Raw genomic sequence first — 26,243 nt, forward strand, 5'->3', positions numbered from 1 at the left:
TCTTTTAAAAAATTACACTTTTAGAAATATCCCTCCACAATGGCTCTGCGTCAGTGGCAGACAGAATGGCAGCCATGGCCTTCCCCAAATGGTCCTATTCAGGGCCCTAAGCTGATACGATGCTCCGTTGCATGATTTTCCAACAATCGGATAAACCAATACCATTAAATATCGTCATAGGCTGGTCCGTCTTGAGCCCAGTGTGACTTTCCCTCCTTCCCCTTACTCTCCAACACCCAGTATTCTGGGACCAGATCTGAGAGAGCCGGTTATGGTGCCCAAAGCCTTGATTGTGAGAGAACTGGTCCCTTGTCATTGCTCATTTCCAGTGGTGTCTAGTTTAAACTTGCTCTCAAGATTTCCATTTTCATTCCTTCTGACCTCTTAGAGCTATACACTCTGGGCATCTGAAGATTTTTTTAGGGCTGCCTGGATGGCTCAGTTGGTTCATTGTCTGCCTTTGGCTCAGGTCATCATCCCAGGGTCCTGGGATCAAGCCCACGTCGGGCTCCCAGCTCAGTAGGGGAGCCTGCTTCTCCCTCCCCCAGCTGCTTGTGCTCCCTCTCTTGGTATCGCTCTCAAATAAATAAAATCTTAAAAAAAAAAAAAGAGTTTTTAAAGTAATCTCTACAACCCAATGTGGGGCTCGAACCCACAATCAAGGGTCACATGCTCTACCAACTGAGCCAGTCAGGCACCCCTGGGTTTCTAAAGAGCTCTAAGGGGGCTCCGAGGGATCTGTGGCACAGCAGATCCCAGGCTAACTGACAGCCTGTCTGTGGAATAGTCTTGGCATTCAAGGCCTTCCATGGCCTGGCCTTGACTCACCTTGAAACTACATCGCCTACAACTTTCTCACATCCTGAGTATGACCAGGCCAGTCTCCTTGTCTTACAATCCCAATTCCTGCCTCCCTGCCAAGTATCATCTTCATCATACACTGCTTCCGGCCTCCTCTCCCCCGAACCCATCCAACTCATCCTCCAAGCCATGACTTCTCCGGTTCTGGAAGGACATATAAAAAGCTCTTAGCAGTGGGTCTCTCTCAACAGGGAGTCTGGTAGGAAAGAGTTTTACTCTTGTGTGTGTTTTTTTTTTTTAACCATTTAAATTTTTACTGCATGCATTTTTTAAATTAAAATAGTTAACTTTAATTAACACATTATCAGAAGGAAAATAAAAATCCACCGCCAAAGCAGGACCCTTGACCTTTGTCCTGCTTCAGTAAGTGGACTCCAGGGTCCACTCTGAGGACCCCTGCTGCCTGGTAATGGTCCACACCATGTGCTATCACCTCTGATCAGCTCCAGGGGTGGAACTCAGTCTAGGACATGCCCAGGGCCAGTGCCAGGGGCACTCAGGTGTCTCCTGGTGTAGCCAAGGGACACTTGGTGCAGTGGCATCAGCCAGATGTGGGAACCAGAAGCCTTGGCCCTCTTACTGGCTGTCACTAACCCTCTTTGGGAATCAGCTCCTTGAGGTTAAAATAAAGGCAGGGACTCCAGCTACGCGGTCAGGTGTTCCAAACCCATGTCTCAAATGGGATTTCTCCCCCTTCACGCTCTCAACAGTCACAAAAATAAATTAATTTTAAAAATTAAAATAAAAATGTTGGTCTTACTCTCCACGATTTATATTATCAAAATATTGATTTCCTGTATATACTTTCTAAAGCAGAATACTGCCTCCTCCCAACCAAAACACTGGACTAGAGTGTTCTCTTCTGCTCTAAAACAAATAAACAAACACCCCCCCCAAACCCCACTGAATTTGTCTGTTTAACTTCTCAACTCTTCTTAGAAAGCAGAGGGGGAAAAAAAAATCCCAGTTAGTTGGATTCCAGTTCTCTAAGGAGCCACACTGCAGAACCCCTTGGCCTTGCGAAAATGCAGTCTGCAATCTGGACACCGTTTATTTAGTTTCGAGAATTCCCTTTGCATGGCAAAAAGGGGTCTGAGGAAAGCAGAGCCGCGCAGAGGAGGGGAAGGGTGGAAGCGGAACGCTGGCGAACGTGGTGCCGGCTGCCGGCTGCCCACGGTGCTCCCTGAACCGGGAGAGAAGCAGGATCGACGGGAGGAGCAGGGAAAGTCATTCTTGACACAAACAAGGGTGTCGGGGCACGCCACCCCATCCCAGTGCCTGGTCATGCAAGATGCAGAAATGGAGACCGTGGCCCCCCAGGACCACGGAGTGGATGCACCAGCTCAAGGGAGTCCTTTGGGCGCCTCCCCGAGGCGCCTGCAGGGTCTGGGGCCGAGTAGGGTCTGTGTCCATGTCCTTGAGCATGGTCAGCGAACAGATAGCACCAGTGGGGAGGCTCAGGGCAGGAGACTGAGGCTCTCAGACTCTAGCACCCACTTGCCCGGCCCTCCTGGGAAGAGACTCACTTCCTGTGACGGCTGCTCCGGCAGCAGGAGCCCCTCCCTCACCCCGTTGCCCTGGGGAAACTGGAATAAATCGACAAAGTGAGGTCTGACCCAGGGCGACAGCTGCCTCTGGAGGGCCGGGGCACTACTGGGCAGTGACAAGATGCTGCACCAGACTGAAGGACTGGAGATGGGAAGGACCGACTGGGGGAGGGGACCTGCCGCCTGGGAATGCCTACTCCGGAAGAGCCTTTCTGATGCACGACCCAGGGCATTGTGTAGCTGATGAGTTCCCAGCCCCCCAGAAACCCCGGGACTTGGCCCTGAGTCTGGGGAGGAGACTGGAGAGAGAGAGACGGAGAGAGGCCAGGCCAAGAAGCCTCTCAGCCATGGGAGGTAGGCAGTGTGTGTGGTGGGGGACACTGCACAGGGGTCAGGAGCCCTGGTCCCAGCCCTGCGGCTCTCTTCTTGTGTGATCCTGGTAAGCCAGCCACCTGGGCCTCTTTTCTCAGTAGGGACAATCCTACCCCTCAGAGGGACAGGCTAAGGGTGAGAACGGATAAGGGATAGAAAACACGTTTAAAAAAGTAGAAAGCGCTACTAGAACGCGAGGCAGTGCTGTCATCGGAGATGGTATCCCTTAGCTCGTCCCTCACCTCCCGTCACATTTCTGCTTCCTTATCCAGCCTCTCTTAACCTTAGGGCCTTATTTATCTTGGTTGCTTCCCCCGGTCACCAACTGTGACTCCAGTGGCCGAACTGGACAAAGTGAGGTCTGACCCAGGGCACGCTAGGTGGCGAGGCGTCCGAGGGGGCTGCCCGAGGCCTCTCGCCTCCTCACTGTCCGTTCTGGCACCTTCCCTGGGGAAAAGACGCTCAGCTGGCCCCTTGGATCACCCCCACGAGACGAGCTGGCCATCCATTCAGGCCCGACAGGTCTAGGGGACCCCTGTCCGACCCTCGGGGGACCCTGTCTGGAGTGCAATCTCTCTTCCCAATTTCCAGCAGGTGGCAGGCGGAGGGAGGGAAGGCGCGCCGAGAGAACCAGGGGCAGGATCAGGGGTGCTCCGGCCACCTCCCAGGCCCGCTCCCCCAGCCCCGCTCCGGCCTTGGGCCCTCCCCTCCCCCAGCCCAGCCCTAGTCATGCTCCGGGGGCGCCTGGTGAGGCCGAGGGGCGCCGAGCCCCGGGCCGCCGCTGTGCACGCGCAGGTGGTCCTTGAGCGACTCCTTGTAGCGGAAGCTCTTGCCGCACTCGCCGCACGTGTAGGGCCGCTCGCCAGTGTGGATGCGCTGGTGCTTGAGCAGGTTCTGCTTGCGGATGAAGCTCTTGCCGCAGAGCGCGCACTGGAAGGGCCGCTCGCCCGTGTGCAGCCGCTGGTGGTTCTGCAGGTGCTCCTTGCGGCTGTAGGTCTTCTCGCACTCGGAGCACTTGTAGGGCCGCTCGCCGCGGTGCGTCATCTGGTGGCGGATGAGGCCCGAGTGGCAGTTGAAGCTCTTCTCGCACTCGGCGCACTCGTACGGCCGCTCCTTGGTGTGGCTGCGGTGGTGGATGATGAGGCTCTTGCGCACGCCGAAGCTCTTGCCGCACTCGGGGCACGAGTAGGGCTTGCTGCGCGCGCCGTGCAGGAGCAGGCTCCGCCGCAGGCCGCCGGGGCAGCAGCTGCCGCAGCCGCCGCCGCCGCCGCCGGGGCCCCCGCCCGCGCCCCCCGCCTGCGCCCCGCCCGCGCCCCGCTCCCCGGCCAGCGCGGGGAAGCCCTCGTCCGGGGGCCCGGCGCCCGGCGCGCTCGCGTTCTCGGCCGCGGGCAGCACCGGCAGGCTCTGCGGGGCGGGCGGCGGCGGCGGCGGCTGCTGCGGGGCGGGCGGCGGGTTCTTCACCAGCAGCAGGCTGTCACCTGCGGAGGAGGAGACACGGAGACGTGACCGGCTGGACCGCGCTCGCTCCGGGCCCGCACCACCACCGCCCGCCCCCACCGCCCCCAGGAGAGCGGCCCGGGGGACCTTAACCGACTCCCCCGTGGCATGGTGCCAGTCGCAGGCGATCTGGACCTGAGCAAGGCCGGCGGCCACGTTCCCTATGGCTCTGGGGCTCCCTGACCCTCGACCTGTCCAAAGCTACCTGGGGGTGAGCACCAGAAGCGCGTGGAGCAGGTAGCCGCAAGCAGTTCGGAGAGGAAACGCCTCCAGAAAGTAGGGGCGGGGCCTGGGGGCCTGCGGGCCTGGGGGCCTGGGGGTGGAGCTATTTGGAAGTCACTGGGAAGGCAGAACTGGCAGGAGATAATGAGACTTAATTGCATTCTGATGTTCAGTGCTAATTTATCTAAGGCGAATGTCTCCCCAGGAGGAAAGAATGTACTAGAACGTATCCAAGGTGAAAGCCAGGCAGGAGGCCCACGGAAACGAAACGCAAGGAGCGGGGACCAAAATCATGCGGCGTTTTTCAGTCCCATTTCCTCTGAGCAAGTGGCCTTCGGACTCGAACAGCTGCCCGGTCCCAGGCCCACCCTGGCGTCTGGCCCCATCTGCGCCCTGACCACTGTGCCCGCTGTAGTTAGGGGTCCTCTCACCCCTTCACCCCACCCCACCCCCACCGCATGTGCCTTTCTCCGTCCTCTCTCCCTGGAGGAGCCCCTCCTCCACTGAGGGCAGCTGGTAGAACAGTAAAGAAGCCTTTGCTCCCACTTCTTGTTGGCATCCTCCGCCCAGGTCCCGTCTGCTCCCCAGAGGCCATTTCTCGGGCCACATCTGCCCAGCTTCCACCCCTGCTCATCGGTGTCTGCCTGAGGCCCATCCTTCCTTACCTGACACCCCTAAGCACACAGGGCCCAGACTGCCCTGTCCATCCCCATCAAAACTGAGCAGGCAGAGAACCTTCTCCACCGGACACGGGCCAGCAGCAGAGGCTGAAGAAACTCTCCCGACCTTGACCCCAGGTGCCAGGACTTCCGTCCTGGGGGGCTGACTCTGAGTGTCGTCTGTCCCTCCACACAATCTGCTACTCGCTCTTTCATAGGCCGTATTCTCCGGAGGACCCCAAGGAAACCACACACATGGGAGCCTCCATCTCAGGGGCTGTTTCCCCAGAAACGCAGCCTGACCCGGTCCTGTTCCTACCCTGATAAGGCTTCAGACTCGGTGTGCGTGTCAATCTGCTTCTCTCACCCTCTGAACTCCTTCCTGACCCATCGTGGCTGCCGCGGTCAGCACTGGGGTCACTCGCCATGACACGCCCCTTATGCCTCTGCTCCTGTCCCCTCTGCCCTGCTTGCCTGGGGACCCCCAACCGTACTCAGGCAGCCGAAGACAGCTGAGAAAACGGCACAAATCTCCAAGCAGCCCCGTCCCCTCAGCCGGGCACCCTGCTGCTCTCCTCAGCGCGCCCCACTTCTCCATCCTCTGCAAGGGGGTCGTCACACCTTCTCCTCCAGCCTCTAACGTGAGCACTTGTACCCTGGACGTCACTGGCCGGGAACTGATTCAGACACAAGCACGTGGCCTTGTTCTGGCTGATGACATGTGAGGAGGGGGCTTCTGGGAATTTCCTCACCTCCTTAGAGTGTAGGAAGAAGGATGACCCTTCCTTTCCCTCTGGTCTAGAGGCGATTGCTTGGAACAGCTGCCGCCGTCTAGCTCCAGCCATACCAAGGAAGCGGAGCGGGGAGCTGGAAAGAACCTGGGTCCCAGATGACCTCGCCTCATCCTTGAATCAACTGAGGCCGAAACTGAACTGCCTCTTAGCTCTATAGGAGAAGAGATGTCTTTGTCCCTCAAGGTAGTCTGACTCAGGGTTCTAAAGCTAATGGAGCGCACCCTACTGGACACAGGGGTCCAGTGATCCCCCAACTTAAAAGAACTCTCTTCCTGCACCCCACGTGCTCCCAGGCTCCAGCCACCATCTCTCCTCATCTCTGACCTCATCTCTGTTTCTTTTCAGACCAGTATTCCTGATGAGTTCTCTACTCTTGCTTTTACCGTTTGCTCTGGAACTCCTGAGAGTCCGGCATGTGTCCCAGCACACCACTGAAACAACTTTTGTCAAGGTCACCAACAGCCTCCAGCCTGCCAGATCAACCCGCCTGCCTCTTCCCAAGCCTGCACATACATCCTAACCCATCACTGGGTTTGAGCTAGTTGACCCCTCCCTCTCTCGAGAGTCTCTTCTCTTAGCCACCCTGATGCCAGGCTCCTCTGGATTTCCTCCAGGCTCACACCTGCTCCTCTTTCATTCTTTGTCTACATTCTCCCTAGGTCAGAGAGAGGCCCCGGCCTTAAAACAGCCTCTGTGCAATAATTTAACAGGCCTTTGTCCTTGGTTCCTAGGAGATAGCCTCTAAATCCTTGGAATTTCCAGGGTGAGAGGAGTGTCTTTGTTATTCACGGTGGGCTCCGATGTTTTATGCTCATGGAGTAATTCATGGTAAGTGCCCAAACAGTTTAAGCCAAAGGGAGGACCCCGATGGGGGCTCGGTATGCCAGAAGGACCATCCACAGACAGGATTAGAGGGCTGGGGCTTTGAGCCCAACCTCTGGAGAGCCGACAGGCTAGAGAACAGCTCACCTCAACAATGGCAGTTTAATCAATAAGTATGTAAAGAAACTCCAGTAAGAACTCCGGACACAGAAGTGAGCTCTCTCATGGCCAGTACTCTGCATAGGGTCACCCATCGCTGTGCTGGGACAGTGACACTTCCTGATCCCATAAGGAGCAGACAACAGGGGCTTGTTTTAGGACCCCCTCCAGAATTAGTCCTATGGATCTCTCCTTTTGGCTAGTTCTGATTTGAATCCTTTTGCTCTAATAAAACTAATTATGAGTGTAGCAGCTTTCCTGAGTCCTGTGAGCTGTTCTAGTCAAATGCTGAAGCACAGGGGTTCATGGGAACCCCTGCATTTGTAGGGCTGGGCGGAAGTGAGTGGGCTGGGGACCCTCGAACTGGCAGCTGGGGTTTGAAGGAAGAGCGGTCCTGTCAACTTCACCTACAAAGTTTGCTCTAATTCCGGGTAGTTGCTATAGAAATCACTGCAGGCTACAACGCCCAAAGTCATCTAGCCCCGCGCTCTCTCTTGAACGTTCATCTGCCTACCAGGATGCCATCTCAGATCAGACAGACCCAAAGCAGAGCACGGGGTTTACTTGGTAAACTGGCTCCTTCCCAGCACTCGCCAAGTCATTAAAGGGCACTGCTGCCTCCTGGTTCTTCAGGGCCCAACCCTGGGTGTCACTCGTGACCGCTCACCCGCCACACACAACCGCTCAGTGACGCGTCCGGAGTCTGTCCTGAATCCGTCCATTTCTCTCCCGGCGCACTGCCCCCATCCCAACTCTGGGCGACGGTCATCTCCTCACCTGCTCTGTGCCAACCACGTTAGCCTCCTCAATGGCTCCCATGCTTCTGGCTCATGGTCCCCTCCCCACTCCAGTCCGTTCCTGACCTTATCTTTTTAAAATGTAAACTAGGGGGCACCTGGGTGGCTCAGTTGGTTTGACATCTGACTATTGATTTTGGATCAGGTCATGATCTCAGGGTCCTGGGATCGAGTCCCACATCCGGCTCCCTGCTCAGAGGGGAGACTGCTTCTCCCTCTGCCTCTGCCTCTCCCCACTGCTCGTGCTCTCTCGCTCTCCCTCTCAAATAAACGAATAAAATCTTAAAGAAAATACGCATTCTTTAATAAAATTGAGGAATCCCTTTTACTAAAGTGTAATGTCCAGTTAGGCTGAAGTCAAACAGGATACCAGGTCTTTATTGTAAATCCCCGGGCTGGGGAAGGAGTTTGACAGGGACGGGTCCCTATAATTCCATGTTTTACTCTCGACTCCCACGACCCTCTCCCCTTCCAGCTCCTCTCCAGAACACGATTCCATGTCTTTAAACCTCAAAGAAATCACAGGTGAGATACTAATTTCATTAACAAGTGGAAAGTAGGGCGCCTGGGTGGCTCAGTGGGTTCAAGCCTCTGCCTTCGGCTCAAGTCATGATCCCAGGGTCCTGGGATCGAGCCCCGCATCGGGCTCTCTGCTCAGCAGGGAGCCTTAGACCCCTCTCTCTCTCTCTGCCTGCCTCTCTGCCTACTTGTGATCTCTGTCTGTCAAATAAATAAATAAAATCTTAAAAAAAAAAAAAGAAAGTGGAAGGCAGGCCCACTTCAGGAGAACGTCAAGAGGCTCTGGTGACTGGGCCGGTAGGAAGAGCATTTCCAGAGGCTTCTGTTGCCCAAACTCTGGGCATTGCACACCCCCCCAGTGCTGAGGTTTGAAGGCCCTCCAGAGATAAAACAACATGAAGCAAATTGTTCTATGACTCGGCATACCCAAACCGAGGAGCTAAGATGGTCTGGTCACTTGCAAGGTCTTGCACGCTTGGTACAAGGCTTCCCCAGATCCACCCCCACGACCACACGGGTCTCCAGGAAAAGGCTCATCCAGGCCCACGCACCCCTAGCCAACTTGGACAAATTGGACGGCAGCATCGAGGGACAAAGGTCTGGGAATTCCTGGCACGAGGTCGGACGAACTAGTACATATGCCTGCAAGGTCAGAAATAGTGGTCTAGAAAGAAGAAGAACAAGAAAGAAGAAACGAGAAAGAAGTGGGAATTGCTGTCACTTCTTCCTGTCCTCGCAGATGGCGGCCTGGCTTCCCCGTCCCACCCCACCCCAGCGGCAGGTCGGGAGAGGAACGGCTCTAAGTTGTACCTGAAACAAGGGCATAATCTGCTCCTCTCGGCTCCCTGCCCAGCCCTCTGGCCCCCGCCTGCCCTTCCAGGCTGGACTCAACTTGTCTCAGACACTGGGACCCACTTACCTGACTTATAATGGCCTTCCCGGTCAGAAACAATCTATGTCCTCAGCTCTCCCCTCGCTCCTGGCGGGGAGAGCATGAGGAACACGTTGTTTGGCTGTTTGGCTACTCCAGAGGTCTGACCAGCAGACGCTAAGTCAGCTATCTTGAAAACAAGGCAATGGTAGCGGTTCTGGCAAGGACCGCCAGCCAGACGCTAAGAGTGTTCAATAATCCACGAGCATGTGCGCAAGTCACTGGCCAGTGAGTGGAATTTAAACAAACAAAAAAAACACCCAGGAGGCCCAAGTCAGGTGAGACGTTTGGTTCCATCCCTGTTGTGGGTTAAAAAACAACGATCCCCTCCCCCTAGCCGGCCTTCGGTCTCTCCACCAGTTACTGTGGGGAACCTGCTCGGGGCGGCTTGGGGCTCCGGTCAGTGTTTTCTGGTGCGCGAGCCACCTGCCCCCATCACTGCCTGCAACGGTGCCAGCGGGTCAGCCCCCTCCCAGCCCACCCTTCTCTCCCTGCTCTTAGCGGCCCTGCTAAGTCCCTCCAAAAGCTGCGCTGAAATCCAAAGCCCAGGACTGCAGACAGTGACCTTCTTTGGAAAGGGGCTCTTTGCAGAGGTAATTAGTGAAGATGAGGTCATACTGGAGAGGGGGAGGCCCTGATCCGCTCTGACGTATGTCTTTAAAGGCAGCCAGCCAGGTGAGGACACAGACACGCAGGCAGAACACCACGGCGGGGCAAAGGCAGAGACGAGAGACACCTCTACAAGCCAAGGGAACGCTAACCATCGCCACAATGGCAGAAGCCAAGGATCGGCAAGAGAGGGTTCCCCGATGGCTTTCGGAGGGGCGTGCCCCTGCCGACCCCTTGACTTTGGACTTCTGGCCTCCAGAGCCCGAACAGACCGCACATTTCTCTTGTTTTAAGCCAGCCGTTTTGCGGTGCGTGGCTAAGACAGCCCTCGGACGGAAACCCAGGTGCCATCCTCCAAAAGGAAAGGGGATAGCGCTTCGATGGAGACGGGGGCAAGGCTGCCAGGACAGGACAGCACCTCTGGGGGGCGGGGGGAGGCGGAGGCAAACCACCGTCCCTGTGGACGAAAGACCCAGGGGCCCCGAGGTGGGGGCACGTTACTCACTGGGGCCGGAATCTAAGCCGAGCTCTCCTTCCATCGAGTCGCGCGGGCCCCATGGGTACGGCTGCTCCTCCTGCTTGATCCACGACAGAATGTCATGCGCTGAGATCAGAGACTCTGCGGACGGAAAGAAGGCAGCCTGAGCCCTGTTCCCTTCCACGGAGCCTCCCCTCAGAGGGGAAAGAACCGCCACGTGCAGAGGCCACTGCCAGCGCTCGCAGGACACGCGGCAGCTGTGGTCTGTTTGATACTGGCCGTCCTCACCCTCCCAGCTGCCCTCGGACACGGCATGTCGCTTGCGATCACTCCTTCTGCAGCTGGCCCGGGAGGGGGAGGCGCGGCCCGAAGTCTGCCAGCTCTGTCCGCGGAGCCCCACAGCAAACCGTGGGTCCACAACAGGCCAGAGGGCAGCCAGCCGTCTGACGGCCCGTGGGACAGGACGGAGGGCTGAGGAGAAGGACTTCAGAGCCAGCAGTGGGAGAAGCAGTGAGCCAGGTCTCCGGAGAGCGGAGGTGTGACTGCTGACGCTACCAGGAAGGGCTGCTCTACCACCTGGCCGGGAGCCCTTCAGCGTCTCCACCGTGAGGTTGTGCGGTGGAAACGACAAGGAATGCTAGGTCTTATGTCTGCTCTTCTCTCCCTGGCATGTGGGGTTGGATGAGACTCTGGGATCGTGACCAAACAAGAAGACACTGGACTTCTCTAGCTGTGAAACACACGTGTGCAATGCGTATATGCACACACACAGACACCCGTGCAAACGTGCACGCACACACACACGTGCAGGCCTCAGACAGTGGATCTTCTTTATTGTTCTATATACCTGGACCCTACCCAGAAGTTTCTTGGAAGACATTTATTTAACGAATGTTCCCCCACAAAAACTTGCAGAAAATGTAAATTTCTTTCTGTCACAGAAATATACACAACTTTCAAAAGCTTTTCAGGTTATACTTACTGTTCTGAAACTGCCATTGCAGAAATAATTTTAGTATTGGCTACACTGACACAATAGAAGATCCATTTAATGATTCGTTTCGAAAAGCCCTCTGCACTTTACGAAGGTTATATTCCCAAATCGGCTACTGGAGGAATACGCTGCATTTTATTCTCTGAGCCTTTCATTGGCCTTAACCAGAAGCGATCAGATTGATTTCCTGGGACACAAAACTCAGTAAGAATCTCCTCGTCCTTGATATCATCCTGGTATCTTGCTCACCTGAATTGGGGTCCGTTGGGATATCTCTCTCGGCCAGATCCTGCTGATCCCACACGCACGGGTGCTCCTCCTGTTTAATCCGGGACAAGAGGTCCTGGGCAGAAGCCGGTGAGTCTGCGGGAACAGAGCAAAGGACGCGTCAGGAGACACGACAAGCCTGCCAGTTTGTGTGCTGGGTAAATCTCTCATTTCCTGCAATTACTTCTTTTCCCTAAAATTCAGGCATAATTAAAGGATGCTAATTAATTAAAGGCTTAAGTCGGCTTGGCCCCAATTAATGGAGCTTTTGCTGCCAATAAGGGTATCGTACAGGGAGCGCCATTCCTGAGGACTCCAGAGCACCAGCACGGACACAGGCACTCCTAAGGGGATTTTCCAGGAACATAATGCCTTCCAGGAAGCCGTTTAGATCCAACGTTTCGTTGCGATTTTTCTTTCTTTTTCTATTTATGTACTTTTTTTAGCAAGAGACAGAGTGATCACGTGAGCGGGGGAGAGGGAGAGGGAGAGAGAGAGAGAGAGAGTCTCAAGCAGACTCTGTGCGAGCATCGAGACCCATGTAGGGCTTGATGTCACGACCCTGAGATCATGACCTGAGTTGAAACCAAGAGTCAGATGCTTAACTGACTGCATCGCCCAGGCGCCCCCTTATTGGGATTTTTCTAAGATGTATGCTACGTCTTCTTTCTTCTGCGGTCTGTTAAACCTCATTTAACTTTATTGCCTTCTTATCTCTTACAGATTTCTTTGAAAAGACTAACACTGGGCCGCTGTCCAGGGGCACACCTGATGTAAAGGGACAAACCGACTCGGACGCCACTATCACTTATGTGGGGGGGGGTGGTGAGGCTCTAACCAAGGGGGGCTAAGGTTTGTGGGGTTCCAACCTGCAGATAAGTATGTTCCTAGATCTTGTGACGGATAATTTTGTGACAGCCAGGGCACAGTACCCACAGAGTTGCACGGACTTTATTCCTTTCCTTTTTTTTTTAAGATTTTATTTATTTGTCAGAGAGTGAGAGCACAAGCAGGGGGACCGGGGGCAGAAGGAGAAGCAGGCTCCCCGCTGAGCAGGGAGCCTGATGCGGGGCTTGATCCCAGGACCCTGGAATCATGCCTTCATGCTGAAGGCAGACGCTTAACCGACTGAGCTACCCGTGTGCCCCCAGACATTATTCTAGATATTTCTGTAAATGGAGTTTTTGTTTTGTTTTGTGTGTGTGTGTGTGTTTTTTTAGAGAAGATTCATATTTCCATCAGTAACCCCTGTCTTCCATAATGGGGGGGGCTCTTCCCAACGGGTGAAGGCTTCCACAGAAAACGATGGCTCACTCCCAGGGATGAAGGAGTCCGGGCAGAAGACTGTGCTGGTCTCCAGACCGCAGACTGTGGACACAGCAGCCTCTACAGTCCCTGAAGCCAGGTCCCTAAAATCAGTCCGTCCGCCTCTCTCCACACGCAGACACACACCCACACACACCCTGCGGGGTTTCTCTGGAGCATTCTCACACACATAGGCTCTCAGAGGCTTCTCACAGAGTCCAGCTGGAACGTCATGTAAGAGGAACCCCCCAGCCTACCCTACGGACGCAGAGGCAACAATCCATAAATACTTGTTGAAGACAACGAAAGCCCTTCCCAGTCGGGAGCAGGTGCGACGGACGGACGGACGGACGGACGGACAGACGGATATATTCCCCGACCACAGCGCCCGTCACTTATCGTTACACTCAGTACTTCCGCCCTGATGCTCCTCTTCAAGGGGAGGAACAGGTAAAAACCGATACAAAAAAAGAGAGGCAACAGGACAAGCTAAGCCCCGATGTGCTGCTGATACCCTAAGGGAAATCCCGCCTCTGCGCCCATCCCCGACCCAACTCGTCCACTTCCGGCTCTGGCCTCTGGTCGGCCCCACGCAGCGGACAATGGTGGGGCCTGCAGACCATGCGGGCCCTTTCCGCTCCCTCCCTGGCTCGGGCCGCCACTGGGCCCACTCACCAGTAATGGACTCCGTGGGGATGGCTCTTTCCTCCAGGCCCCGCTGCCCCCGGACACACAGCGCTTCCTCCCGCTTGACCTGCGAGGACGAATCCTGGGCAGGCACCAGCGGCTCTGCTCCTGGGGCGAGAAAAGCGTGTCATTTGGTGCGCTTTTTGGAACAGTCCTCACCCAGATGTTCCTGGCGTCGGGAACGCAGGCGATAGCACTTGTCAGCATGGGAGACCTCGGGTTCCCGCGGACGGCTGCGGGGAACCCCAAGAAGCAGAAGGTCTCGGGAGCGGAGAAATCATCAGTATTCAGGACGAAGGGGCAGGCCAAGCCTTAGGATGAGGCGTAATAAGGCCGGGAGAGAGTTCCCGAGAACGGCCCAACCTGGGTTTTGTGTTCATCAGGACAAGGCCGGTACAGAGGTTCCTTTTCGTTTTTCACCCCAGTCAGAGAGAGGTGGCCACACACACACACACACACACACACACTCATTAACAAGCCTTCCACCTGGCCGCATCCTGGATGGATAACCCACCGTGTCCTCACACATACAAGACAATGACACGTCCTCTCTGTAGACCCCATGGTGTGACAAGCGGGGTGTGTCCTTCTGATGTTCCATGATGCAGGGTACGACCCCTGAGAGCAGGTAGCTCAGGTCGGGGGCAAGATCAGAGGAAAAACCGGAAGACCTGGGTCCTGGTTCCCACTGTGCCCCCAGCCCAGCAGGGGAGGCGGCCGACCCCTCTGGCTCATGGCCTGCTCGTTCCACCCACAACCCGGGCTCAGCAGTCACGGTCCCAGCTCATGCACGGGGATGGATGACAAGGCGACCTTGCCGAGGGCCAGGGCCCTGCTGAGCTCAGCAGCTGCAGTGCTGAAAAATGGGGCGCAGGGCGTTCAGACGAACTGTTCGCCACAGGCCCATGCACAGAGACAGAGTTGATCAGTGGCGGCCGGGGGCTGGGGGCATGTGGGAGTGACTGTTCCCGAGTCCAGGTTTCCCGTGATGAAGAGGCTCTGTGCTGGTTACAGAACTTTGTGAACCCCTGGATTATACACTTTTAAGGGGTGGCTTTATTTATGGCATATGGGTTATATCCCAATGAGGAGAACAGACTGGAAAGGAGGGGGCTGCCTCCGAGCAAGCTTCTAAGGGACCTTCCTGAAGAAGGGCAGAGTCTGTACGGTAAGGCAGAGAACACGGCTCAGGCTCGGCTGCGCCCGGGGCAGCCCCACTCTGCAGAGCGGAGGCCCTGAGGAAAGGCCTCCGGGGCACAGCCGGGACCAGAGCCCTGGCACCTTCCATCTCGGTGAGCGCTGACCAGGGGCAGCACTGTCTGGAACCGGGTCTCCTCGGCTCCGGTCCTGCCCCTCCCTGGACCTGGGGCTCTCGTCAGCTTCCATCACCTGTGTCTGGGTCCATCAGGATTTCTCTCTCTTCTGGGTCACGCTGCTCCCACACACAAGGCTCTTCCCTGGGCTCCACCTGCGATGGGGCATCTGGCTTGGGCCCTGCACCCTCCGTGTCTGGAATGAGTTGGAGGGGAAGGAAGGACATGGTGAAGTTGACCCACGGACCCCGATCAAGGGCGGCGGCAGAAGTCTCCCCCCCGCTCCAGAGCCCCGCCCCAGCCGAGAGCCCCTCTAGGTGGTACCCTCACCTACATCAGCGAATCTCTTGGGAGGAACCCTGAAAACAAGGCACCAGATTCCCAGTTCTGGTGCAGAAACAGCTGGACCCCAGCAGCCAGCGGCAGACCGGCTGTGGCTCGTGCAAGGCTGTAGGGAGGCGGCTCAGGGTCACGTGCCAGTGACGCGGTCTGGCCATATTCCAGAACGAAAGCAGCTCAATGCTATAGTGACAGGCCCTGTTACTGGGTTTCTAACTGTCACCTGGTTATACCCGTTCTATCTCTCTGGCCTCACGAGCAGACAGCCACTCGCATCTCCATTAGGGATGAACGCCAACGCTTTGCCCGCGTCTGATAACCGTTCCACCGCGCTCTGCCCAGACTGCTTGCCCCGGAGGAGGGAAGGAGCTCTTACCCAGGGACATCAGGGTTTTATAGTTCTCCTTAACGAGGTTGTTGTAAAGCTCCTTCTGCCATTCGTCCAAGTTCTTCCACTCATCCTCAGAGAAGTAAACGGCGATGTCCACAAACGTCACAGGAACCTTGGCCAAGAAGAGTCTTAGTCTGACACCTGCGTGTCCCCCCTCCATCAGCCGCGGGGCCCCTTCTGCCCCAGAGCCCGCTTCTGCTCACCCCGGCTCCCCGTCCCCCAAATCCCAGCCCGGTCCCCTGGAGCAGAGTCAGCCCACCCTACTCCGGATCTTCTCACGCTCCCAAAACAAAGATGGTCAACACCGCGTTTTGTTTTTTTTTAAGGCATTTCACCATATCCTCTGTAATTTCACTTTCAGGGGAACTGGGTCCCTGAAGGTAAAGCCAAAGTCAAGGCTGCTTTTGGCACTCAGGGTGAGAGCGGTGTGGAAGGTTCTGGGCAAGGGGACCAGTGAGCCGAGCACAGTAAAACCCTGTTAGGAAACCTGTCTTTCCAGCCAGGTTACTACCTCAGCAAGGTACGCAGTTACATTTTTGCCATTAAAACGTAAATCTAAGGGCAGGCGCTGGAGGTCCAGGACCGCGTTCTGTTTCGTTCACGGCGACATCCCGCCTCTAGAAGCAATGTGGAGCCGGCAAATATTTGTCGACTATGTCGAGCGGCTGTTGCCAACACGAGGAAGAGCGCCGGCAGCCCGAGTCATCCGTCCCAGATGCTGGGCCCCTGACCGTCCAGGCAGTCTCGTCTGTTCCATGAGACTGTTACTTTGATTTGACAAGGGTCCTCGTCTGGACTCATCTCAGACACTCACCAGCGTGGCCCTGCCTTGGTCCGCATTGTTCAAGAGGGTTTCACTTCACGACTTTAACGTCTGAACTTCCCTTCTAGGACGCGTAGCCCTGTCCCCCACCCCACCCCCACAGGACCAGTCTTCCACTCACACTAGGAAATCCAACCCCCGCCCCGTCTCCCCGGCCCTAATTTGAGTCCACGGGTCTTCACACCTGCACACAGGGCCAAAGCTAGCCCAAGCGGCACCTCTGTCCCCATCAGGAAAGGACAGCCCTCTGGGCTCCAAGCCCTCGGGTGTCCAGCTCGGTGAGCGGGTGGCACCTTCCCATGAATTAGAAAGGTCTGTTCTCACGTCAGGTGCTCATAGCCCCGCGGGTATCCTGTGCGGGTGTGGTGGCCACACGTGTTTCACCCACCACTGACAGCTCGCCCACCACCCAGCTTTAGAGACAGAACCCAACTTTTAATTTCGTGGACCTTCCACCAGACTGCGGCATATCCCCAAGCCGCGAAAATGGATACAGACCACTTTCTTCATTTTCATGTCCTGCCCCTAGAAAAAAGTCATGGAATTCTGCAAGCGACACCCACCATACATTCATGCCACTCGTCCCATGGCTGCTTTGGAAGCCTCTGGGGATCTTGCGGACGTCTCCTGTGCTCCCTGGGAGGCTTCTTTCCAACTCTCCTTCTCCCCAGCCCCCGCCCCTCCCTCATCTTCCCCATCCAGAAGCCTGATCCAGGATCAGTCCAGGAGCCTGATCCAGGATCAGTCCAGGAGCCTGATCCCAGGTGGCTGCTGGCAAGCTCTCTTCTCACCAAGCCAACCCCCTGCTAATGTGCCCTTCATTTCTCCTCCAGCACCTGCCTGTGGAACTCAAACACTCAAACTTTTCTCTTTGACATCTCAGGCTCTCCCTCCCCAGCGGCTTTCTCTTGCAAGTCACCCAACCTAAGACGAACCACCGGCCACTCAACCCCACAGTCTCAAGCAAACTCTACTCTGCCTCTTCACTTGAAACACCCCAAGAGACACGTTTTGTGCTTCTTCACAATCCATGCATCCTTTCCCATGAACCAACCCCCATGCTCTGAAACCACACCCTGGAAGGCCGCCAGTAGCCATTGTTAACCTTTACCCTTTCAGATCGCCCTTCTGGAATCCACTCTTGCCTGGTTTCCCCGACTCTGCTTCCTCGGGCCCCCCCAGCTGACTGCCTTCTCCTCCTCCCCCAACCCCCTGGCTCTGCCCTTCCCCGTCCCTCTGCTTTCTCCTCGGCAAGCTCGTTCTTCACACAACTCCCGTGGTTACCTCCTTGCCAACGATACTCTTCCGTTTTCCTTGCTCCCTTCCGGGTTCAGATTTCAAGGGCCCGCTGAGCGGCTCCATTTAATCATCTCTGAAGTACCTCAACTAAATGTCTCCAACACCAAGTTCATCATCTTTTCCAACATGCCAACCCCTCTGCGTCACCTCACCATTTCTATGAAGTGTCACAGTTCTGGAATCAGAGTCGCACAGTTGGAAAGAGACATCAGGGCATAAAAACTTCCCTGGGCCAGGATACAGCAGAAGTCTGAGTCCGGCCAGAGACGGCAGGGAGCCTACTTGTGAGTTATCTGTCAGCCAATTAACAGACACACTAGAATCCAAGAGGCGCGAGGGATCTGAGAGACAACAGCCTTCCCTGAATCCCACAAAGAGAACGCATTTAGCGTGGCTGAGAGTACACAGTGAATTATAACTATTAATAGTAACATTAATTAACTCTCTTGTGGTGCTTCATGGTGGTGGGTTTTAAAATACATCCACAAATTCTCTGGCAGTCCCTTCAAAAAGTAGAGCCCAGTGTTCCTGCCCTCGTGCGTGGGCAGGATTCAGTGACTTGCTTCTAACCAACACAGTAAGGAGTGACGTGCACAATTTCTGAGACTAGGCCATAAAAGATAGACAGCTCCATCCGGGTCTCTCTCTTGGCTCACCCACTCTGGGCGGAGCCAGCTGCCATGTTGTAAGGACACTCAAGCAGCCATGTTGGAACGTCCACACAGTGAGGAACTGAGGCTTTGCCAATGGCCAAGCGAATGGGCCGTCCTGGAGGCAGAGCCTCAAGCCTCAGCCAAGCCTTCAGATGACCACAAACTCAGTCAACAGCTTCTTTATAACTTCATGAGACTCTGAGCCAGAATCACTCAGCCAAGCTGCTCCTGAATTCCTAACACACAGAAAATGCAAGATGGCAAATAACTATATTTTTAGGCTCCAAGTTTTGGGGTAATTTGTTACCCAGCAATAGAAAACTAAGACAGTAGGCTACATGGTCTTGTCCATCAACAAAATCAGTGACTCCTCACAACCCGGGTCATAAATGTGTTCTCATCTTCATCTTACAGATGAGAACACTGAAACTCAGCCAGGTATTTACTGACGAAATTTGTACTTATATTTCACTTCTTTCAAAAGATATGGAGACCCAGAAGACTCAGTCCCTCGCGTGGAAGCCTGAGCTCTCCTGCTAGACAGAGTCACGCAGCAAACACTTTCTGGATACCAACCGAAGCTGGTGCAGTTACAGGCAAGGAGACAGTGGTGAACCAAGCAGAAATTACGTTCTGGTCAGGGAAGACCAACCATGAAGACAAAAAAGAAGTAAATATTTAAGGTGCCCGATGGCACAGCACTGTGGAGAGAATGGGAGCAGGGACGGGGAAAGTGGATGCTGGGACTGGGGGGATGTGGTTCTTTGGTGTTGGGGGGCCCATGGAAGGGCAGACCCCTGATGGAAGCGACGGAGAGGGAGCTTTCCCATGGAGGGAAGTCCCTGAGGTGAGACTGTGTGGCTGGATAGGCGTGGACAAGAGGGGCAGAGGGGAGATGAGGTCAGAAAGGTGGGGCCGGGCAGGGGGCCCCTGATGGAATGGGGGCTTTTAAGCTGCATGAGGTGGGAAGCCAGCTGGGGACTTAAGCAGCGGTAACTGATTTATATTTTTAAAGGATCACTCTTGCTGCTCTGCTGGGAACAGATTGTATAGGGGAAGGGACAAGGACGGAGACAAGGAGACCAGGCAGGAGGCCATGGCAACTCTCAGAGGCAAGGTGACGGTGGCTTTCCCAGACGATGGCGGGAGCCGTGAAGGTGGAAAGGAGTGGTCAGCCTGGGGACGGTATTTTGAAGAAAAGTCAGATGGCATTTACGAATATATCAGAAAGAGGACTGAGAAAGAGAAACAAACATGAACCCAAAGTTTTTGGCTCGAGCCACTGGAAGGGCAGAGCCATCTTCATGGAGATGAAGATGGGGCTGAAGAGGTTTCAGGGAGGAGACAGGAATTCAGCTTAGCTGGGTTAAACCTAGACATTTCCTGAGCCCCGCTGCAGTAGCAGGTGAGCATGTGAATGTGGCTTTCAAGAAGGAAGTCTGGGCAAGAGACGGGGAGAGAGTGGGCGGGGGAGACGGCCTTTGGCAGCCGACAGCACCCAGGCTGCACTTAAAACCTGAAATCATGAGGGAGGGAATGGAGATAATGAGCCAAAGGCCAACACCACCCAGCCCTGGACCACCCCGAACCTAAGAGGTCAGGAAGAGGTGGGGAAGCCCGTGAAGGAGATTGAGCAGGAACCATCAGGAGATAGGAACAGAATCAAGAGAGGTCCCCTGGAAGCCCGGGGAAAAGGTGTCTCAAGGAGGGGGCAGCAACCTGCATGCAACGTCACCTCGAGGGCAGAGAATATGATGGCAGAATGGACTATGGGCATCACAAGGGCGTTCGTAAGACCAACAGGATGGAGAGGTGGGAGCAGAAGCCTGATGGGCAGAGGCTCCGGAATGATCCAATCATCACCTTACGGGGATACTGAGAATAGAGGAACATGCGCAACGAGACTGTGGAGGATGCAGCGTCAGAATGCGGATAATCGGAAACTCAAGGGGACGCGTGGCCTAGTATCAATTGCAGACGGATTTCAAGGAAAAATGACAGGTGGAGGAAGAACCGAAAGATTTAACGAGACATAAAAGACACAGCCCCTTCTTACGTTCTCATTCAAACAAACTAATAGAAAACAAATTAAACTGCGTTTGGAAGAAAAGAACATTTGAACACTGACTGGATCCTGGAGTAGTGGAGGCTTTTGTGGTGGCAGAAGTAACGCTGAGGTCTTATTTCAGAAAAAGAGTCTCTACCTTTCAGAGCTACACACTGAAGTATTACAAACAAAAAAAAACCCCAAAAAACACAAAACTGATGCCTGAGATTGGCTTCAAAATAAAACAGGAGGGGGGCGCCTGGGTGGCTCAGTGGATTAAGCCGCTGCCTTCGGCTCAGGTCATGATCCCCAGGTCCTGGGATCGAGCCCCGCATCGGGCTCTCTGCTCAGCAGGGAGCCTGCTTCCTCCTCTCTCTCTGCCTGCCTCTCTGCCTACTTGTGATCTCATTCTGTCAAATAAATAAATAAAATCTTTAAATAAATAAATAAATAAATAAAACAGGAGGGGAGGGGACTCGGGAGAGGGTGGTTGGGTGACGGACACTGGGGAAGGTATGTGCTATGGTGAGTGCTGTGAAGTGTGTAAGCCTGGGGATTCACACACCTGTACCCCTGGGGCTAATAATACATTATATGTTAATAAAAAAGATTAAAGAGTTGAAAAGAGAAAAATAAATAAAACAGGAGGGGATGTGGGGCCTTCGAGGAAACAAGCCTGACGCGAGCTGACAGCTGTGGAAGCTGGACGATGGGCCCGTGATGGTTCCTCACACTATTCTGTGTACTTGTGAGCATGCTTGTCTTCTGTAATAAAAACGTTAAAAAGGAGAGGGAGAGGAGGGACTGGAGACAGTAAATACGATACGTTTAAGGAATTCTGCTTAAAGAGGAGTAGAGAAATGAGGCACTAACTGGAGGGAGAGGCAAGGCCTAGGGAGGTTTTCATCACAGAGATGGGTGACGTCTAGGACATCTAGAACGGCCCGCGGGGAAGAGTGGATGACACAGAGGAGACAGGGGGGAAGGTGAGTGGGTGCGGGGAGTCAGTGAGGGGTGGAAGAGTGGGCCAGCAAGGCCGCAGGAACAGGGAAGCCAACAGGCTCCAGGTGGCATCAGGTAGATGACCATAGTGGCTGCTTCTTGGAGTGCCTCTACGTTCTCAGTAGACCAGAAGGCTGGGTCATCGATGGACAGTGCAGTGTTGATGACCCAGGAGGTGGGGCGTGGGGGCGGGTACAGGAAAGGGAATGGAAGGGGGGAAATGGAACATGAATTCTAAGCTGCGAGAAAGCCCGCAGAGGGGATGGTCACAACTTCCCAGCAACTCCTGTGAGTGTAGTTTGTCTCAGCCACATTCAAATGTGCACGTGCAAAGATAACCAACGACCAATGGTCCTCTGTAGGCGCCAAGTGGAAAACCCAAGCATGAAGAGTGGCAGGAGTCTCCAGACAACCTGACAAAAGCAGGCACAGTCTGTGGGGAACGGGTGGAGGGCAGCCTCAGAGAGACAGAATATTCGTGACTAAGTTAAGCAGAGGCAGGCTATCAGAGACACTGAAATCAGGGGCGCCTGGGTGGCTCAGTCGGTTGAGTGTCCAACTTCTGATTTTGGCTCAGGCCATGATCTTGGGGTCACGAGATCAAGCCTCCCGTCCAGCTCCACGCTCAGCACAGAGCCTGCTTAAGGTGCTCTCCCTCTTCCTCTGCCCTCCCTCCCCGCCTGCCCCCCACACAAGAGGGAGCCAGAAAGTGTCGTGAGAAGGACTGGCCAAATGAAATCAAGAGTTTTGTGCCGGTCCTCACGTCCATCTCTGCCCCTGGGGACCACCACATACCTTGGGCACCTCCCCCTTGCTGCCCGGGGGCAGCCTCAGGACCCAGAAATTTCGGTTCCTCAGCAGGTTCTCCATGTTCTCCAGCCGCCTCTGCAGCAGCCCGTACTCCTGCAGCAGGGTCCCCAGCACGGCCCACTTGCTCTCCATGTGGTTCCCGAACTCCACGGCCGTCTTCTCGCAGTCCGCCAGCTTCTTCTCGGCCGTCCCCGTCCGCCCCTCCAGATTTAGCAGCTGGCTGGCCTGGGCATCCACCTTCCTCTCCACGGCCTGAATGGCGGCCACCACGGTCCAGAGTGAGATCTCCGCCGTGGGCAGCTGGGGCTCTCGCATCATGCGGTCAGGGAAGACAGGTGCCCTATCTGGGAAGGGCGGGAACTGAAAAGGCATCGGTCGCCGAGCATCCATGTCCCACTCTTGAGCCTGTGTGCAGAGGGAGAAAGTGACAGCCTGGGGCGGAGACCCTATGTGAGGCGGGGAGGGGAGCCTGAGAACAGAGAACAACGAATCAGATGCCACAGCTTCTCGCCCTTCTGCCGTCCCCGCCCCCCAGGCTAGGGTGTTCATTCCTGTCCCTAGCAATAGCTCCAAGTCCCCCAGCGAACCTTCCCATTTCCGGCCTGCAGGAGTCACGACAGTCACTGGTTTACCCACCTGACCCTTCGCAAGTCAAGGCTGTGGACCAACACCCACGATGTCACCTACCCCTTTCACAGCACAGCTGCTCTCTTCAGGGGCGAGGCCTGATGATGAACTCTCTCTAGATTCGCCTAGTGCCTTCTGATTCAAAGTAAGAATTCCCCCGTTTAAGTCATCTGACCCTAATCTCCCCTGCCATCTCTAAGCAGGTTGGGGCAAGAATGATTATCTCTGCTTTAAAGATGATGGGATTGCGGCAGAGACCGCGCTGGCCATTCCACGGCTCCTGGTTTCACTGCCAGCGGGAGGACCGAGGTGTTGCGGGTAACAAAAGCACGGTTCGGTTCTGGTAAGCTGCTGCCCCCGTCCAGGCAGCTGTGACCAAGGGAGACCCCAGAGAGCCCACAAGAGTGAGCAGACGAGCAGCGTTTTTTTCCATATCCAACTCCTGATTCACATTTTCTAAAATGAAAATAGGTTTGCTAAAAAACGTCACTCACTGAGGAGGAGAGGAGAGGACGTGCCCGTGAGGACACTTCCCAGGCCCTTCCTACCCCTGGAAGCTGGGGCCCCATGAGTCCACGTAGGGAGCTGAGCTCTGACCAAGAGAGGGTGGTCCCAGGTCACGGGTGACCTGGGAACTGGTCCCATATTGCACCAGGACCCAGGGCTTCCCGGCCAACAGCAGGGCTGATAACCAACTCCCCTTGCCATGTGGGATGGGAGGGGGTGTCATTTTCTTTCCTCCCCGTTGCTGTTGCTGAGGCCCTCGGGCTGGGCAAAGTGGAGCCTGCTGCTGAGAGGTGACCGTGGGCTGGCCAGGGACAGGCATGCCAACTGTCCTCTCCAACTCTGAGCAGCTGTGAGAGCCACGGAGGAACACCCCACAGCTCCCAGGGAGTCCATCGGAGACCTGGGATAGAGGGGAGCAGGGCCTCGGGGCCAGACCCTGCTAAGTGAAGAGGCGATGTCTCCATCAAAGCCACATCCGTCTGAGCTCACGGTGGCCTCGCTCCTGCCCGCCCAGAGTAGAACAGGGCTGATGGTGGAAGTTCAGGGCGTCACCAGGCCCAGATGACTTTTGGAAGGTTGGGAGCCCTGAGACCAAACAACGATCCCACACAGCACAGCAACTCCTGGCTAACTGGTGACGGCCGGGTGGAGAAGCAGGTTCGGCACCGGGGGCTTCTGCGGGGTGAGCCCGCGGCGGCTCCCACACTGGCCCGGGGAACACTACTCAGCTCTCACGCTCTGCGCAGTGCCCGGCTCTCAGACTCCAGCGCGCGCTGAGATCCCTACGGGGCTTCCAGACCCGACGGCGGTCCACTCTCCACCCCGCGACGACGCCGATCGCACAGGCTGGGGACGAAGTTGGGCGTCGGGAGTCTGAAAAGCTGCTCAGGTGACTCCTGGGTGAAGCCAAGTTTGCCAACGGCTGCAAACGAGGCAAAGTCACCTCTCAACGGCCCCCTTCCTCCGCCACACCCGGTGCAACGGGAAGGTAAATTACTCGTTGCACTTGGCGAGAGACGGCATACAGCACTTGTGCACGCCTTTCCGTCCAGGTGGCTGGGGTGTGACCCCGCGGGGGCACTTCGGGGCGCACACGGCCGGTGGCCGGGGGGGACAAGCGCGGCGGGCCGAGCGCTCCAACGCCCAGCGCGAAGGGGAGCCCGGGCCGCGGTGGGATGGGATGGGGTGGGGTGGGGTGGGGTGGGGTGGGGTGGGGTGGGGGCCGCGGTCATGGCTCCGCCGGGTCCCCGCCGCCTTCCCCGCCGGGCCTCCTCGGGGCGCCGGCACCGGGCCCGGCCAGCACGCGGCCTCGGGGCCTGCTGCTCGGCTACGCGCGCGCGCGGGCCAGGCCTGCTCGGGGCCGCTGCGCCCCGCCTGCCGCGCGAGTCCGCCCGCGCCCCGGCCAGCGCCGGGCCTCGGATTCCGCCCCCGGCGCTTCGCCCCCACCCCGCTCCCCACGGCCCCCCACCCCCGGCGCCCGCAGCCCCGCGCCCGCACCCCCAGCCCCGCAGCCCCGCGCCCCGCGCCCCGCCCCCACGGACAGGCGGCGCGGCCATGGCGCTGGGCGGGGGCTGCACCCACCTGCATGGGCGGCATTCCCTCGGCCATTTCCCCGCGCAGCGCCGGCTCCTGGTGGCACACCTCGTCCGGGGGCAGAGCCTGGGCCCAGCTCCAGCTCCCGCTGTCCAGCCCCAGGCCCTGGATGCCCAGCTGCTGAGGCTGCGGCCGTGTTGACACAAACTGCATCCTGGGAGTGCTGTTCCCCGCTCGGGCCGGCCAGGGAGAAGAAGAACGTTTTCCAGGCGCCTTCCCCCTCGCCGGGGCCGGACAGCTCCATCTACAGCCCGTAGGAGCAAACAGTCCCCTTCGGCGGCTCTCCCCGCCCCTGCGCAGCCAGCTCGCCAGCCAATGGTCTCCGAGCTCCTGCCCGCCTGCGGGGATGGCGGGGGCCACTGCGGGGGGGGGGGGGGGGGGCGGCGGTGGGAGCGGCCCCGCCGCCCCCAAAGTGGCCCTGGTAGGATCTGCTCCTGGGAGCCCTCCGTGCGGGACGGCCTGCCCTAAAATCCCAAACAATGCCAGGTCCTGATTCCTGTTAATTCTGCAAATATGTATTGGGTATCCCAGAGGAAAATGGTGACTGACCCTTTTGAAATTTTTGCAAGACTAATCCTGGCCTTTGCCCTTCCCTCCTGCCTTTGCAGGCTTTACCTCCCACTCTCCCTCCCCAGTCCAAATTTACTGGGGCCAGTTCCAGGCCTTTGCATTGGTCTGGATGATACAGAAGGGATCTGGGATAATGTGTCAGAAGAGGGCGGAACTCTCCCTCCCAAGTAAGGCGCAGGGCATTTTAACAGTAGGCTCTGCCGAAACCCTTATATGTAGGTCAACATCACTTTGAAACATCAAGCCAAATCAGAGGAGGAACCAGGGGAAGGCCCAAGTAGGCTGCGGGAGAAGAGGGTGTGGGCGGGAAATTCACCTGTTCATTCCACAAATATTTATTGAGCAGCTACTATGCCCCAGGTACGGCTTAGGCAGAGGTGGGCTTTGCATTTGCATATACCTGAGTTTAAGTTCCCAAATCACAGCTCTCTAGCTGTGACTGTGAGCAATTTCACTTCTCTGAGCTTCCCTCAGTCTCTTCAAATAGAAATGAAGCCAATAATGTCTACCTTGCAGCTGTATAGTCAAATGAGGTGAGATCCGTGCTTAGCCCATAAACAGGCACCCAGCAAGGGTAGTTTCCCCTCAGAGATAAGTCTTCCAATCATCCTTAAAATTGTGGCTACTCTGTTTTCCTAAATGACTGGTTCCTATCTTCTTTTTTTTTTTTTTAAAGATTTTATTTATTTATTTGACAGACAGAGACCACAAGTAGGCAGAGGGGCAGGTAGAGAGAGAGAGGAGGAGGA

The 26,243-nt window shown here is 56.2% G+C and overlaps 1 protein-coding gene across 1 annotated transcript; it reads right to left on the reverse strand.

Moving 5' to 3' along the window:
• Positions 1 to 667: 667 nt before the first annotated feature.
• Positions 668 to 25,167, reverse strand: ZNF282 (zinc finger protein 282). Its single transcript, XM_046020111.1, has 8 exons — positions 24,913 to 25,167; positions 22,183 to 22,602; positions 15,549 to 15,675; positions 14,910 to 15,029; positions 13,509 to 13,628; positions 11,511 to 11,624; positions 10,295 to 10,408; positions 668 to 4,258 (listed from the first exon to the last, which is right to left on the reverse strand). The coding sequence occupies exons 1-8, from the start codon at positions 25,075 to 25,077 to the stop codon at positions 3,504 to 3,506; spliced, it is 1,935 nt and encodes a 644-aa protein (XP_045876067.1). The 5' UTR covers positions 25,078 to 25,167; the 3' UTR covers positions 668 to 3,503.
• Between the last annotated feature and the right edge of the window lie 1,076 nt (positions 25,168 to 26,243).

Source organism: Meles meles, chromosome 10 (genome assembly GCF_922984935.1).
Source record: "Meles meles chromosome 10, mMelMel3.1 paternal haplotype, whole genome shotgun sequence".
Lineage (NCBI taxonomy): Eukaryota > Metazoa > Chordata > Mammalia > Carnivora > Mustelidae > Meles > Meles meles.

Excerpts from the sequence above, each read along its gene's own strand:
- ZNF282 (XM_046020111.1), bottom strand. The coding sequence starts at position 25,077 with ATGCAGTTTGTGTCAACACGGCCGCAGCCTCAGCAGCTGGGCATCCAG. Across the intron at positions 15,030-15,548 it reads TAAAACCCTGATGTCCCTGG|ACACGGAGGGTGCAGGGCCC; the intron begins GTAAGAGCTCCT and ends AACTCATTCCAG. Across the intron at positions 11,625-13,508 it reads CCCCACGGAGTCCATTACTG|ACTCACCGGCTTCTGCCCAG; the intron begins GTGAGTGGGCCC and ends CTGTTCCCGCAG.